General features: G+C 50.9%; 4 protein-coding genes across 4 annotated transcripts; 1 reads left to right on the forward strand and 3 right to left on the reverse strand.

Moving 5' to 3' along the window:
• Positions 1 to 19: 19 nt before the first annotated feature.
• On the reverse strand, positions 20 to 5,923 carry pxa1 (putative peroxisomal ABC transporter (PXA1); the record flags this gene model as incomplete). Its single annotated transcript, XM_073771589.1, has 6 exons — positions 20 to 223; positions 542 to 2,160; positions 2,553 to 2,633; positions 2,829 to 3,017; positions 3,469 to 5,500; positions 5,531 to 5,923. The coding sequence occupies 6 exons, from the start codon at positions 5,921 to 5,923 to the stop codon at positions 20 to 22; spliced, it is 4,518 nt and encodes a 1,505-aa protein (XP_073624616.1).
• Positions 5,924 to 7,729: 1,806 nt separating this feature from the next.
• Positions 7,730 to 12,061, forward strand: BDV14DRAFT_192110 (uncharacterized protein; the record flags this gene model as incomplete). The annotated part of the gene is made up of 10 exons (XM_073771590.1): positions 7,730 to 7,826; positions 7,907 to 9,012; positions 9,064 to 9,213; positions 9,263 to 9,361; positions 9,418 to 9,609; positions 10,655 to 10,862; positions 10,930 to 10,961; positions 11,163 to 11,459; positions 11,511 to 11,988; positions 12,042 to 12,061. 10 exons carry the CDS (start codon positions 7,730 to 7,732, stop codon positions 12,059 to 12,061), a joined length of 2,679 nt encoding a protein of 892 aa, XP_073624617.1.
• A 326-nt stretch (positions 12,062 to 12,387) lies between these two features.
• Positions 12,388 to 13,667, reverse strand: BDV14DRAFT_120660 (uncharacterized protein). The gene is made up of 2 exons (XM_073765893.1): positions 13,323 to 13,667; positions 12,388 to 13,237 (listed from the first exon to the last, which is right to left on the reverse strand). Exons 1-2 carry the CDS (start codon positions 13,479 to 13,481, stop codon positions 12,647 to 12,649), a joined length of 750 nt encoding a protein of 249 aa, XP_073624618.1. The 5' UTR covers positions 13,482 to 13,667; the 3' UTR covers positions 12,388 to 12,646.
• Positions 13,668 to 13,672: 5 nt separating this feature from the next.
• On the reverse strand, positions 13,673 to 15,609 carry BDV14DRAFT_179991 (uncharacterized protein). The gene has a single exon (XM_073769844.1). The coding sequence runs from the start codon at positions 14,455 to 14,457 to the stop codon at positions 14,191 to 14,193; it is 267 nt and encodes an 88-aa protein (XP_073624619.1). The 5' UTR covers positions 14,458 to 15,609; the 3' UTR covers positions 13,673 to 14,190.
• Positions 15,610 to 16,009: the final 400 nt, after the last annotated feature.

Raw genomic sequence — 16,009 nt, forward strand, 5'->3', positions numbered from 1 at the left:
CGCAATACGTTGGCTGTCTTTACGCAGCCGAATTTGGGGGAGGTTGTTGATAAGGAACGGGGGTTGACGTTTGCGGGGTTTGCGGGGGAGGTTGTTGGGAGGAATACTTGATTTTACTATACAAGGTAGATCTATACTTGTTGGTTGCAGCTGGAATGCGGAAGGTGCTGGGTATTTGGATGGATGCATGGATTTCTGGCTCTGTTTGTAAATATGATGATATCTGTCTGATATATAGCTCGAAAGTAAATGTCAAAGTCTGGCAAAGATGATACAATGGGCATCTAGCCATCTACCCAGTTGGTTCAAAGTCCATCTCGACCGCGTGTCTCGGTCTCTTCGAGTTCGGTCCCTCACGCTCTTTCTCAGGAACATAATCACCACCCTCCGTCTCCTCTGTCCCACCGCGCAACTCCTCCATTCTCGTCGTGAAGTCCTCTTCACCCTCACTGCCCTCACTCTCACTCTCTTCTTTGCTCCCTGCACCCCCAGTTATCCCTCTACTTTTACTCTCACTCCCAGTCCCGCCCCCGACAAATACATTCCCCCTCTGCACACCAACCACACCCACATCCTCACTCTCCTCCTCACTCGTCTCAGAAACAGGATTACTCGTATCCACACCCCCCAATCCGACACTAACAAGCTTACTCGTCTTACTAACTTCCACCAACCCCCCCCTAGCATCCTTCGTACTGGGCTTCCCAAGATCACCAGGATGCTTAGCAGCCCTCAAATCCGCCTGAGATGCAGTCCCATCCAAGATCCTCAGATTCGCGCGCCACATCTTGACATCCCTTGCCTCAGAGTAATGGCCTACATCTCGGCCGTTCAGCGAGTCGATGCCGAGCGTTTGGGTCCGGAAGTCGCCCCAGAACCAGCGTTTACCCTCTGGAATGCGTTCGTCGACGGAGCGGGAGTAGCATCGGGCTGAGAGGATTCCGTTCAGATCGTGTGATAGAGAGGTGCTGTTTAGGAGGAGGTGCAGGGCGTCGGGCTCCCAGCATCGGCCGAGTACCATGTCGAGGGATATGGATACGGTGCTGGTATGGTGGAGGGTGTACCAGGGGCCGTAGCCGGTCATGCCGCCTGTGTTGAAGACGTCGAGGACACTGTGGGGGAGGAGGGGTTGAGGTTGAGGTTGTGGTTGTGGTTGTTCAATGGCCATGCCGTCTGTTGTTTGAGTTTGGGTTTGCGATTGCGATTGGGCTCGCTCGTCAGAAGTCGTAAAGACGCGGCCGGAAATACGGACTTGGATTTCCTCGGCGAGGTGTTTTGACTTTGTGTCGTCGTCGCAGTCGGTTAGGTGGAGACGGATTTCGTTGATGACCATTACGTCCACTGTGGATGGTGGTTGGGTATTTGATTCTGGATTGTAGCCTTTTGGTTTCAGGCGGATCGCGTCTCCAATTGTGAGGAATTCGGCGCCGATGAAGATACCCCTGGAGTAGATTGATGCGTTGGGCCATACGCCCCTGAAGCGATACTTGTCGACAAGGCTGAAGGATGACATGACGGTCATGGCGTGCTCGATGGAAGGGTGGAGTTGTTCGCGGGGCGTGCCCTGTAGGAAGTGCTCGAAGGCATTGAACGGCTTGATGCATTTGAGTGGAACATAGCCATAGTGCAAGGAGTAGCTTTTATCAGAGCCGTTGGGGTCAGGGAGAGTTTCGACGCGGAACCCAGAGTAATTCAACCCCCATTTCTTCCCGGTCGGTTCAACAAGATCTTGGAGGACTGTTTCCTCCGTGGGGAGCTGGCCGATAACGCCGGCGCGCCATTGCGGTTTCTCAAGCCACTTCCCGTCTGCGGTGTATATCTGTAGACATTGCGCCGTTTCGTTCCAGAGCAGTTCTCCTTCGAAGTCAGGAGTCCAGAGGACAAGCTCTCCAAGACGAGGGAGATACGACGGCTGCATATCCAGCGTCTCCAGGTACTCGTCCATCCCATCCCTCTCGGCTCTCCAGTCCATACTTGTTGGTTCAGTGATATTATGGTCGAGCTCGCCTTCTTTCTTCAATCTTGCGATGGCGAATTTGTACACATCAGGTGTGCCCCCGCTGTCAGTTATGGCGAATGCGGGTCTATATCCTGGTGGTCTGCCTCTCCTTAGCCCGGACGGCCGGCCTGGTCCGCGAACTACCGGTCTACCGCCCGATCCTGGAGGTCTCCCGCGTGGTCTTCCTGGCTTTCGTACTGGCGTTCCTTCACTTGGTGTTCCGGGTGGTCTTCCAGCAGGTCTTCCAGCGGGTCTTCCAGGAGGCCTTCCACGTCGAGCTGGCATTGGCATGGCGGCATCTGTGGCTGTTTTAGAAGTCGGAGTTGCAGCATGTTCCCTGGGTGCCGAGCCTTTTTGTCGTCGTTCTAGCTTGTCGCAGAGTTGGCAGGGGCACTTTGATGTACCGCCTGTCATCAAATAGTAGAAATGTGGAAAAAATACAATAGTGGAAGAAAAGTATTGGCCGATTGGGTGGCCCCAAAGGAATCGATCACGCTGTAGGTAGGTTAAACTTATTGACTTGACCAGTGGGATGTTTGTTGACATGAGCAACTTACAATGGCCGGATTTGACTGGCGCGGCCGGTCGAAGATTGCATAACCCTCTGGCAACTCATCAATAATGTAAGTGACCCCTTGGATTCGGTCAGTACAAAATAGTCAAGGCAAAATGGAGAAGCAAAAAAGAAGAAGAAAACATGCAAGCACCACGCTCTACCTGTAGGGAAATGCAGGCTCCCGTGAATAATAGCAGGATATTGCCAGAGGAACAGAAAAAAGATACAAAAGTGAGAAAATTTTCAGAAAAACAACAGCCAAAAAGCACTCACCAGACTCATAAGCCCCCGTCTTCCTCAACCACATATCCGCCAGCTTCTGCCGATAATTGCTATCATCTGGCCGTCCGAACCGCTCCTCAGTAGGCCATGTGGATATATCACCATCACTAAAGGACCGGTCAATAGGGATAGTCACGACATTTTCATCAGACTCTGCTTCTGAGATTTGCTGCGTGATGGCTGTTTGCACAGGTTGTTCTGGTTCATGCGCTTTTGTTTGTGCTTGTTCTGTTTCAATGCTAGGCACGGGCTCGGGTGCAGGCGCAGGTGGTCCTGGAGGAAGAGCAGGGCCCTGGATCGGAGGACCGAAAGGGTAGGAAAACATGGTTTCCTGCTCTAGGGCCTTTTCCACATTTTTTGACTATACTTAAAAAGTCAAAAGAGTAAATATCTACAGGAAAAGAAAGAAACCGTGGTGGTGAGGTATTTTTCTTTTGTGGTAGGAAAGGTTGCGAAGAAGTGAAGCTTGTTGTCAGGCAAGACGGGTCTAGTCACGTGATTGTTTGCGATATAGATGAGGGCACTGCAGTGAATCTAATCTTAGAGAAAGATAATATCAGGAAAATGGGAATCATATTGTGGTAGGACGCTGAAGTACACGAGATAAAGAATACGTCTCAAATCTAGTTACCGGCTACTTCGGCCTCACTTTCTGCGGTTGGCGCAGCTTCCTCGTAAGGGGGCGGCGCAAGCTCTCCATTGTCGACCCAGACCTTCTGGAGTTCTTTCTCAATCTCTTCTCGGCGTTTCTTCCACTCGTCTACCTGATCAAGGCGCTTGCGGATTTCCTGAATCTCCTTCTCAACACCCAGCTTCTCTTTGGCAGTTCCGATCCGCTCAAACTCCCATTGCTCCCCGTCAGCGCCGACACCGATGCTAAGGTTGTACGTGTGGTATTTCTTGAGCGACGCTCGGGTGGAAATTGTGATGACTGTAATCCCCTGCTCTTTAGCCTGCTCGTATAGCAGCCCTTCAACGTCGGAGGAGACGGCAGAGGTTCCCTCGTCGAGGAATGCGAAGCGAGGCTCATGGTAGAAGATCCGCGCCATGGCCATTCGTTGCTTTTCGCCGCCGCTCAGCACATCTTTCCATTCCTTGCGGGCGTCCCATCCACCTTCACGAGAAGGAAGGTAGCCAAGATGGGCATCGTCCAAAACCTTCTGGAGGGCCGAATCCGAGAAGCCAGCGTCGCGCATATCGATCTCTGTATGGGGATAAATAACTTGATCACGTAGAGTTCCCACACTCAAATACGGGCGCTGAGGAAGGAACATGGCTCCGTCAAGTCCGAATCCCCTCGGACGACTAACAAGGCCTCGGTATACTGGCCATAGTCCAGCCACAATACGTGCAATGGCAGACTTACCCACTCCGTTGGGGCCGGAGATTAGGAGGTGGTCGCCCGAGTGTACAACAAACGACAAAGATTCCAAAAGTTCATCACCGCCCATGGGGTACAGTGATGGCGCAACAACCGGAACTCCTTCAAGACGAACGCCGTCGAATCCATTGTGGATGGTGCCTTGAACGTCCTCCAACGAGAATAACTCTGACTGAGCACCGCGTGGTGGATAGTATGCATTGGCATGCGCCCTATGTAGCGTAGAGATCAGACTGTACACTCGTGAAGTGTAGCCAGCAAGTTCGGAGATGTCCTTGATGCTGTACATCATCCGACCACCCGCATCAGCCAAAGACAACATCAGCCGCTTATTCGTGATAAACTCTTTCATACGGCCACGTTCCCGACCACTAGCCTCAGATTTCTCTGCCATTTCTAGAGCGCCGCCTGAACCGCCCCAGGCCGGGAGGAAGACTGGAAGGGATGTGACCAAGTATCCAAAGGCGGACCAGGAATACTTGAGAATCACGTCTTCGAGCATGTTATAGCGGATCTTGAGACTGTAGATTCCTTCCATCCATCGCTGAAGGTCCTTGAAGCTTCGCATGAGGAACACACGTTCGGTATCGGCTCCGCCGTAGAATGAAATCTCCTCCGCATTGGCCAGTAATCTGGAGTGTAGGCCTCTGAAATCTCCTTCCTTCTTGCCCTCGACGGCTTTCAATTTCCCAAAGGGCGGTGACAGTTTCCGTAGCACAACAGCGGTGCTAAAGTAACCTGTGAGAATTCCACTGAGAGCCAAAGGCCCTAGGGAGCGGTAAAGTTGGTAGTTGAAAACAAAAAGATCCACCAGAGGTTTGCCCATTGACGAGTATAGTGCTGCGGCGGCTGAGCAGAATAGTGTAAGATCTTGGGTTATGAATTGATCGGGTCCTTGGCCGATGCTACCGTCGAGATTCATCAGCTTGTAGTAGTTGTTATCCGCAGTCAGATACAGATCGTGGATATATCTCGTCAGCCGTGTGCGGAAAGCGATGGAGACCTTTGACTGAAGAAACTTGATCATGGCATTGGTATAGGAAGCAAGGGTACCGATGCCGCACCATTTGACAATACCCCAAGAGAACGCTCGTCCCTTTCCTGCGACAAGGTCCCGGACGATCTCACCATCGAGCCGTGCTATTAATAGTGACAAGTATGTTCGTAGCAGTAAGAAAACTCCGTGGCTCATTAGAAGCCCGGTCTCCTTGCTGCTCCACCTTGGCACCATTATACTCCCGAGACTTAAGAACTGGTGGAGGAAGGCAAGGTTCAAGCCAGGCTTTGTTGTTGGCGGTGGTATTCGACCTACCGGGTCTTCATCGCCAGAGCGGGCAGATGCCGGTGGGTTTAAAAACAACCTCCGATGGGCGTCGAATGTTGTTGGCTTTGTTGGGTATATCTTGACCTTGGAGGTCAAGGAGTCCTTGTACGGGACATAGATCGTGCGAGAACCATCCTTGCCCCTTATCCCAGAGTTTCGGCGTAGTAACCGTTTCCCCCGAGCACGCTCCTTGGCCCTCTCCCGGAACCAACTATAGCCTCCATATCCGGTCCCGATGATTGATGAAAGGAGTGCGACGGTTGCGATGACCTTGGCGATCTTTGGTGAACGTTTGAACTTATCTCGGAATAGATTGGCGTAGTAAAGGTACAGCGCTAGGAGAGGGTCCTGTTTCTTCTGGAGTGTTGATTGAGCCGCCATTGCGTCCTCGGTCCAGGCATAAGCCTCAGCTCCTGCCCCTTGCGACAGGTGACGATCTTAGGCTAAGCCAGTGATGGCCATGAAGACGCAGGTGTCTGTAGGCACTGGATGCGATATTGAGAGTATGCAGAAGTAGGCGAGACACTCAAGCGGTGATGGTTGACAGTTAACGAGTTGAGGAAGCAGGTCACATTACGTCGTGGAGTAGTTGCAATTGCATGTGAACGACCTCGGGCCCGATCGTGGAGAGTGGCGAGGCGCCCACTCTCACGTGCGGATTCCCCGGACTGAGCATCTTGGATGACAGCTTCCACAAATACAGAGAGTGTGGACTACAAATATCGTGAAGCAGGAGTCGTGCATCGAGAATCTTCTATCTTCTTTCGAGCGCGCCACTGTTCTTTGTATGGTGGGACGAGGCTTCAGACTATCAAGCGCCAGGCAGGCGGAGACGATCATCTATCTGAAATCTGCATAAGTACCTCCTCCGCAGTTTATGTGCTATGCTAATATGGAGCTTTGACGCAAGAATTGGACAAAGAGTCGGCGCCCATCGATCCTTCGGGTAAGTCCATTGAACCCAGAACCGCGACCAGGAAGGGAATGGTGAATGCGCTTTGAAATTACTCACCTTCAAACCAATCAGAATGGCCAAACAAGATCGCTTTACTCAGAAATGGATCGGATTCAAGGAAATCACACCTCCCTGGTCGCTGGCGGCTATCTCGACAACATGATTTGGCCGACCCCAGCTTTCCCCAGCCACGACTCGACCTCTGCCGCCTGCTATTGCTCAGTGGCCAGCCCTGCATTATCGCTCGAGGTTGCTGTTGGCCCAGACCGAGCTTCCCTGTTGGTGTGATCATTTCCTTCCCGCTACCTGAAGCCCCAAGCCCTCGCCTCGTTCGTCGATTACCCCTTTCCCGTCCATCTCGATGCCCGTCAGCCTCTCACGGAGCTTCAGAGACCATGGGTTCCCCCCCTCATGCGACCAGTAGTGTGCAGTAGAAGTGCGGACGACGAAGCCGATCAACCCGGCAATGCTATCCCGGTGTCTCTCCAGCTGTGAATTATTCTAAGCCTGCATCGATGAAGGATAGCTCACTAGCTTCGCTTTAAACCTGCTGTATCCATCGTGATTCAGACGGGCAAGCTTAGCGCGCTCCAGTAGCCTGTCTGTTACATTATTATCGTGAATACTATTGCTATTGTCCTCCGCCCAGCCTCACAGAACCCTTGTTCCTTCGCAACTGCACCACTCAGATTGCGAGGTCCAAGAAGTGCAACCTGCCCTGCTGCTTAAGGTACCACGCCCGGGGGGCACCACGTGACGGTGACCAAGATCTCCAATTCTTATACATAGATAGACCAGACCTCTGGACCATCCTGCGAGTAACCTTGCCAAACAAACGTGCTAGACCGCATATCGGTAATATTATCGCCGCTTGTCGTGCCACCAGGGAAGTCTTGGAAGGTGATTTGCGCTACTAGGCGACAGGTGCTAGTGCTGAGCATTATTGAAGGCGGTGGTGGTCCGTGGCCAAGACTGGGAAGAGCTGGCTCAGCCTTAGGTAACCCAACTCACCCACGGACGGCCTGCTTGCCTCCTCCATTCATCCTCTCCATCATCCAGGACCGCTCAATCCAGGAGGCGTCCCTTTACGCACCCTCTGAGCCGCCCTTCTCTCGGCGGAACCCTGGTGGTCTTCGAGTGTGTGTGTTTTCCCGACTCCTATTCTCCGCGCTTGAGTGCCTTCTTTCCAACCGATCGTCCTCTTGTCGGTATCTCTCCCCCCGTTGCCCCCAATGTTCGGCGGAAGCCCAGAACAACGTTCGGCCCCGGCGACTTCGAACACTGCAGAAGAGGCGCCAATGCCTGTCGCGACGGGCTCTCTGGAGTCTGGTGAGTTTATCTTCTCATATTTCCCTTCTTTTGGTCTATCGAAGTCGCGTCCTTGCTAACAAATTTCTTTCCCCGTGTAGGTAACGAATCGCCGCCTCAAGGCCGATCCGCGACAGCAGAAATCAACGCTTCCTCGTCCGCTCAACCCGACGCCTCTGGACAAGACCAAACTGCTCAATCCTCTGAAGCTGCCCCCGCTGCTAATCCCGGTGATGCTCCGAAGAAACATCGCCTTCTTCCCTTACCATCGCGGACGTCGTTGCGAGACCGACCGTCCACTTCGGACAGAACTCAAGATGGGCCAAATGATGGATCCGAGAACACTCTTCGAGGCTCGAAACGGAGTTTGCTGAGAGGTCGAAGGGACAGGAGTAGAGGGAGCAGCCTGCGGTCCAGACAACAAAATCCGGATGAGCCTAGCTTGGAGGAGAACAAAGCTGTTGGACCTGAAACGCGCGATTCTGCTAAACCGGAGAAACAACCCAAGTCCTCTCGCAAACTTTTCGCATTCTTGAGCTGTTGCTCTTCGTCTGATGTCGACCCCGAGGATGGCTCTATTCCCCCTAAGAAGACATCCCGACGACCATCCGTTCCTCAGACCCAGCCGACGCCGGAGAAGGCAGATGTCAATGCCGCCGACTCAAGTACGGCAGAGTCCAAGGAGCCGAGCTTCTTCAAGGATGAGAAACCCAACATGACCGTGACTTCTGAGAAACCCAAGTCACAGCTGGATGAAGAGCAGACGGAGGGTGCTGCGGAGCAAGGTTCACAGCTTGATGGGACCAAGACGACGACTATACCCGATACCGCCCAGACTCCTTCCTCGTCCAAAGCACATGCGGAGGTTCAACACACCGACTCGCAACCTTCAAATCAGCACGAAATCGCCGCAGAGACTCCGGTGGCCGAAGAATCAGATGATAATCTCAAGGCGAACGAGAATGCGGCAGAGGGCCAAACAACGGAGAACACCCAAGCCATCGCAGCGGGGGATGACACAAAGCAAGTCCCACACGATGAAGAGGCCGTGAAGTTACCACCTCCGCCACCTCTAGGCAAGCAACCAGAGACTTCTGTACAAGACAGAGCGCAGCAATGGTTATTGCCCCCAGCTCTACCGCATCTACGAGAACGGAAATGTTTGGTTCTGGATCTTGATGAGACGCTGGTGCACAGTAGTTTCAAGGTAATATCTCGTCTTTGAGCTCACCATAATCTCCTTGCTGACACTATGCAGGTCCTCGAACGCGCCGATTTCACCATACCTGTGGAAATTGAAGGCCAGTACCACAACATTTACGTGATTAAGCGTCCTGGGGTCGATCAATTCATGAAGCGGGTTGGAGAGTTGTACGAGGTGGTTGTCTTCACGGCATCAGTATCTAAAGTGAGTTGCTTCTACAGTTTTGAGCTTTACCTTTGCTAATATCCCCTAGTACGGTGATCCTTTACTGGACCAGTTGGACATCCATGGTGTCGTCCACCACAGATTGTTCCGTGACAGCTGCTACAACCACCAAGGAAACTATGTGAAGGTCCGTAACCAGGATTGTTCAGATATGTCTCGACCAGGGTACTGACTGCAATTTAGGATCTCTCTCAAGTGGGCCGAAATCTACAAGACACAATCATCATCGATAATTCCCCAACATCCTACATCTTCCACCCTCAACATGCGATACCTATCAGCAGCTGGTTCTCTGACGCCCACGATAACGAGCTCCTCGATCTTATCCCCGTTCTCGAAGACCTCGCCGGTACCCAGGTTCGAGACGTCAGCCTTGTTCTTGATATTACACTATGACATCTGTAACATCATCGCGCGTGGCAAGCCCAAAAGAACCGGAATTCCCTTTTGCTCGACTACCGCTTTAATTCAACCAGTCGCACGGGGCTGACAACTTTTTACCACCTTTTGACTTCTGCCCAGACGCAGAGGAGTCTCCTAGCACACCTGCCGTTGACAACATGGGTGTGGCTAGAACTATCGCCTTATTATATAAGTTGGCGTGCTTTTTCTATTTCTTCTCAACAGCCGGCCCTCATGTACACGCTCCTAGCGAGCCAATACCTTTCCTCGTTTGTGATTTTTTTTTTTTTTTTCCTGTATTGATCCCCCAAAGAAGTTTACCCCCTTTTGCGTTGCATTTTCGCGGGCGTCCGTCTTGGCTATCAGCTGAATTTTTGCTGATCTCATGTATACGCTGTTATTTACATTCCCTTTCTGTGCTTGGCTCTTTTTTTCCTTATAACAGTCTCTTACCCCCTTTTGTTTAAACCCACGCCCCCAGAGGGCTCGACTTGACTATCCTACCAAATTCCCTATTACCTTTGAATCTGCGACTTCTGCTATTCCCCCGCAACGGATCCCTGTCATCTTGTTGGCCATGATTTTCATTTCTCCTTGATCTTGCTTTTGGAGACTTCACGAGCGAGTAGCATCTGCATCAATGTCTCCATACCCATGTCACAGTTTCTGGTACTTTCCATAGTCTCCCATCAACTTAGACATTCGATTATTGGTGGAGTGCGCTGTACATAAAAAGCGGTTATCGTTCAGAATACAGCCATAGTGTCTCTAAATAGTGCAGAACAGGAGCTGCGTTCATGTTTGTTGACTGTAATTGTAGTAAGCACTTAGTAGTGAATGACCTCGAGATCTGAACCAAACCTCGGCGATCCTCCCGTTCTCCTTCCGCCTTCCGAGAATCATCTTTCCGCATCACCTCATCTGCAGGCTCATTTTCACTCACGCTCCTGCTTTACGCTTTTCCTCGGACGCCTTTCTTTTTGAATTTTATATTATACCGACTACCTCGCCATAACAGTCTGAACCTTTGACTACCTCCGGCCCATCACCGCATCACCCCACCGACCCCTCCCCCGCTGCACCACACGTCATGAAAGACAGCAAAGGATGGGACGGCAAGCTGCGCATCGAGCCCAAAGCAACAATCACAAATCCCGAAGCACTAGAGGACTCAGATTATTCGGATCCCGATGCGCCGCCCGTGGAGCAGATTGGTGCCGACGAGGGTTCGTTCACCGCTGTCCCGACCCTCATTTTCGAGAGCTTAGTGCTAATGCCTGTTCTCGACTGCAGATTTACTAGAGGATGAGGATAAGGATGTTGAGGTATATATCATGTCGCGACTGAGAAGTGGCATTTGGATGATTGGAAGCTCATGCATGGGTTACTAGGACATCGACCTCGTACATTGTCGGATACATTCTATTCCGGCGCTGAAGTTGGAAAGGTTCAAAAAGCTTCAGGTGCGGCTGCATCCCGAATTATCTACTGAGTTGGGACGCTGTGCTGACTACTGGATTAAATAGCGATTATGCCTGCGCCAGAACCAAATATCGCGAATTGAATTACCGGCCGAGCTTGGGGAGACAATGACCGAGCTGGATTTCTATGACAATCTCATCGGGCATCTGAAGGGGCTTGATGACTTTAAGAACCTGACGAGCTTGGATCTGAGCTTTAATAAGTTCAAACATATCAAGAACATTTCGCATATGAAACAGCTGAAGGATTTGTACTTTGTGCAAAATAAGATTTCGAGGATTGAAGGGTTGGAGGGCCTGGACAAGATAACGAACTTGGAGCTGGGGGCTAATAGAATTCGAGTGAGTTTCTCGATCTAGGCTGTGGAATGGGACTCTCTAATATTCCTCTAGGAAATCGAGAATCTCGAGACCCTAAGCGCCCTGGAGGAACTATGGCTGGGAAAGAACAAAATCACAGAAATGAAGAACCTCGACGCCCTCTCAAACCTCCGCATCCTCTCCATCCAATCCAACAGACTCACAACCCTGAATGGACTCTCGTCTCTCAAAAACCTCGAAGAACTATACGTCTCGCACAACGCAATCACAGACCTTACCGGCTTAGAATCAAACACCAAACTCCACGTCCTAGACTTCTCAAATAACCAAGTCTCGAAGCTCGAGCACTTGTCTCACCTAACGGAGCTAGAGGAGCTCTGGGCGTCGAACAATCAGCTCTCAAACTTTAATGAGGTAGAGCGTGAGCTCAGAGATAAGGAAAATCTCAAGACGGTCTATTTTGAGGGAAATCCTCTGCAGACGAATGGGCCGGTTGTGTATAGGAATAAAGTGCGGTTAGCGATTCCGCAGATCATGCAGATTGATGCTAGTAAGTCTCCCCTTTTATTAAGGGGATTGATGGGTAGTGCTAATTGTTCACAGCGTATGTACGTGTCGCTTAATGAGGAAAAGAATATTATGTTTGATGAAGTCTATTGTATAATGGGTATACTTGAGAGTGGAGTGTAATAATCCTGTAACATTGACAAGGATCATAATACCACATTGCGTCGCTTGAACGGGCTATGATCCGTGATGCCTCGTCGTCCAGGATCAATCCGGACGTGTCCGTCTTGGTACGAGAAAGCGGTGCTTCTCGATTCAAAGCCATGTAAGCGGCGCCTCTTTTAGTCAAAGGGATGTCCTCCTGGACAGCGTCATGTCGCTCGCATTGCAGCGATAGATTCCGAGGATGATATCTCCTCGTAGCGCGTCGCGCCTTCCATTTCTAATGGAGGGTCGCTCCTTCCGCAAATGACGTCGCGTCTCCGGATGGATGAGCAGAATCAGGAAGGTGCTACCCTCTGTTCACTCCTACCCGTCATCGTCTGATTCTATCCGTCAATCAGGCAGGTCCCTCAGGAGGTTTCGTTGTCAAGCGGCCATTGTTTCTTTCCACGTTCTCAGGTTGCCTCCTTGTAGCTCGTCGCTTGAGTGGGCTCAATTGTATTCTTCCGTCAGAGTATCTCGATTCGTGCCGCTGATCCCTACCCCTGCCCCTCCATCAAATCCCCAACTTTCCCACTCTCTGACTCCAAATTGCTTTCCATCTCCCCCGGTCCAACCTTGTCCGCCTTGACCGTAGCTCGATCCTCCAGTCCCTTCTGCCACACCTTCATCAACGACGCACAGTATGCCTCAGCGCTATCATTCCTACCCCGGTTCCATGATCGCGCAGGATCTCTAGATATCAGCGGAGCATCGGCTAGCGCCTTCAATCCACCTTCTGCGTCGAGCTTATTCATCATGTCTTTCCAGATGGGATGATGCTTGTCCGGCGCGAAATGCTTATGGAATGGATTCCGGGTCGATCTGCGAAATGTTGATCTTTTAGGCGTTACTCGTTGTATGGCGCATGTTAGGAAGATTTCTGGGTGCTTGGCTTGGTGGGTGGGTTCATGGGGGTTGGAGAGCTGGTGCAAAATCGTATGTACGGAGAAAGAGTATAGGTAATCGAGACCGACGGTGATACTTTTCGTGTTGACGGCAGAGTCTGCAGCTTCGGGCGAGAGGAATGTAGCGTAGATTTTGGTGATGGGCCGGTTTTGGTGTTTTTTGAAGATGGTGGTTGGGTCGTGCTGTTATTCGTTGATCTGATCAGCAATTGCTCCGTATTTTTATTCATAACTCTAATTATCGCTGTGGATCTTTATAGGTATCTACCTTCTGATTTCGAAACTCAACGACCTCGCCGAACTTCTGCTGCAGCGCCGCGAGGATGCGTCTCGATTCATTGAGATTGCGCGCGCCGGGTTTGGAGCTGATGTAGATGCTGCAGGGATTGGCCGTGGGTAGAGGCGGACGCTTGAAGCGCATTTTCATTATCTGTGTTGAGTGAGAGGTGAAGCCGACTCGAAGTCGAAGTCGACAAGAGACAATGCGGAGCTCGGCCGGAGTCAAGCTGGAGCTGATCCGAATCGAATGACGATGGGCCGATCATTAAGGTTGGTCTTGGCATTTGGTCACTATTTCAAGCTACCTCTGGCTAGGTATTCACATCTTGCCTCCTTCTTGCCCTCTTTGCTGTACAGAATTATGACCTGCTTAAGATGCTATTCAGTCTCACATGGTGTACCTGATTTACCTGGCACCGCTTCCCGACGCCGAGATTCCCGATTGTCCTGTCACGCATGCTAGTGCGCTCCCACTCCGCAGGAATCTTAGTGTATGAGACTGAGACTGGGCCATTGAGTAATTTCTGGCCTGGAGAGACCGAGTGGAGAGTAGCTGCTGGGCAGAGAAGGGACAATGATGCTGAGGATCTGGCACGGGGAAATATATGGTACAATCCATAAACAAGGAAGCTGAGAATGTGACGGACGCCTACTTACCTACCTTATTGTCGGCACGACCCAGTGTACCGACGGAATGGCCGCGTGATTACCCGAACAGCACGTCCTTCCCTATGATCAATGCCGGCTGAGAGGGCAAAGGCAACTGCAAATCTAAGATATCGGGGAACATATTGTGCTCCGGCTTTCCTCCCATATTCCTGGTGTAGGGCCGGATATGGGATTCGACCTATATGGTACTATGAAAGCTTTGTGAAATCGCACAAAGGCCATGGATCTTCCTTGTTCAGCGGCACTTGCTGGCCCAGATGCTGATTCCCATTCCTGGCAACCAAACTCCAGGTCGACACTGACACCTCAATTTTGTGGTCAACTCGATCGTGCTGATCTCGCCACTTATTGAAGTTCCATGCCGTCGGCAATGTGACAATGTGCAGGATGATGCTCAGGTAAGCCAATAGTGCTGCGGCGGCATCCCAAGATCGTACTTCAGACGTGATGAGCATGTACTCCTGCAGCTGCAGCTGCAGGTCTATCCTTGAACGACCACGCCAAGTAGATCTTGCTATTCACCGACTATATGACGGAGGATAAGGCGAGGATTTGATGTTGCCGTTCTAGTGAGGTATTTACTATCATTTCAACTTATATTATGGGATATGGATTACATAAAAAAACAGAACCTACAGAGGATACATCAGGCCGGAAGCTTTTTCCGGATGTTGCTTGATCCATACTTGGAACCATTGCCATTGCCGGCTTTGCATTCAAGTTCCCCCGAGGAGAAACTAGCTGCAATACCTGCCTAGCTTCTGGGAGTAATTTACGTAAAAGATCGAGAGGCAATGATCAACCTACTAACTTGTCGGATTCCTACATGCGGGGGCGATGTCATATAGGACAACCTTGCTGCGTTTGATGCGCCCTCTTTGACAGTCACTTCAGGTGCCGCAGCTGTATGGGATTAGAACCTGATGCAAAACAGCTGGCACCCCCACTCGCCAGTTTCTCAGGCTTAGAAACCACAAGTTCCATAGTGATCTTAGACAACGAAATGGACTAGCCATATTCCACCTTCGCTGTGCCTCCCGGTCAACGTAAAGGAAAGCCCTCATGTTTGTGGTGTTCAAGGTGCATGCAGGAGCACTTCAGGGCTGGGTATACTCCGCATTATTCGTCCAAGCTTGCATGATGACCAAAGCAGGCTAGCTTGTGACGAACTGACGATGCTAAATGATGTAAAATCAATGAGGTCCGACCCTGGACGAGGAGAGATCGGCAGATTGGATCTGTAGGTTAATCGATCCTGCACCAATCACTGCCATCCAACTCGATTCTCGTTGTCATGAATCCCAGTCATTGAAGCTCAACACTTCTCCATGGGGCTTGGCTGGCTGAAGGGAATGCGCGTTGTGAGTACTTCTTTGGGCCAGCTTATGTGCTCTGACGAGATCATGGGCTGCCATGTACTCTATACTTACCTAAAAAGACGGGATAGAAACTGTCCACGGAATGTTTCTTGTCACGACTTCCTGTATGGTGCCCACAAGCTGGAGTTTCCAACAAACCCCGTCGAATATAGAATATCAATCCTCTTTACATACGACTGTCAGCGTCAAGTACAATTGTGGTTCAAAGAACGGAATGTCCTAGTCGGAGAAAAAGTATCTTCTCATCAAGTACTCTTGGGCTTGGCATCGAAGCCTAGATCTATACCAGCAATGCCATGAATACTTCCTAGCCAACCTTCATGATCACTGTAATCTGTATACCTACCACGAGAACAGAAAATAATAGATCTACTTGTTCATCAGCTAGTGTCCCCCGCCTTACCCCATATAACCCCGTAGTGGCAGCAGTATAAGCAACCATAGGTACCCGAGCAGAGTCAAAACTCGGGATAACCGCCTCCTAATACTTCGTCCTCACCAAAACTCAACAAACAAAAAGGACACTGTTCGCAAAAAAAGCAAAAAAAGCAAAAACATACAACAGTAGGGATTCGCATGTGGTCACCCACCATACTACTAACCTACCGGCGTGTGGCTTAAGTACGGC

This window comes from Aspergillus stella-maris (assembly GCF_047715825.1).
Source record: "Aspergillus stella-maris strain CBS 113639 unplaced genomic scaffold BDV14scaffold_61, whole genome shotgun sequence".
Taxonomy (NCBI): Eukaryota; Fungi; Ascomycota; class Eurotiomycetes; order Eurotiales; family Aspergillaceae; genus Aspergillus; species Aspergillus stella-maris.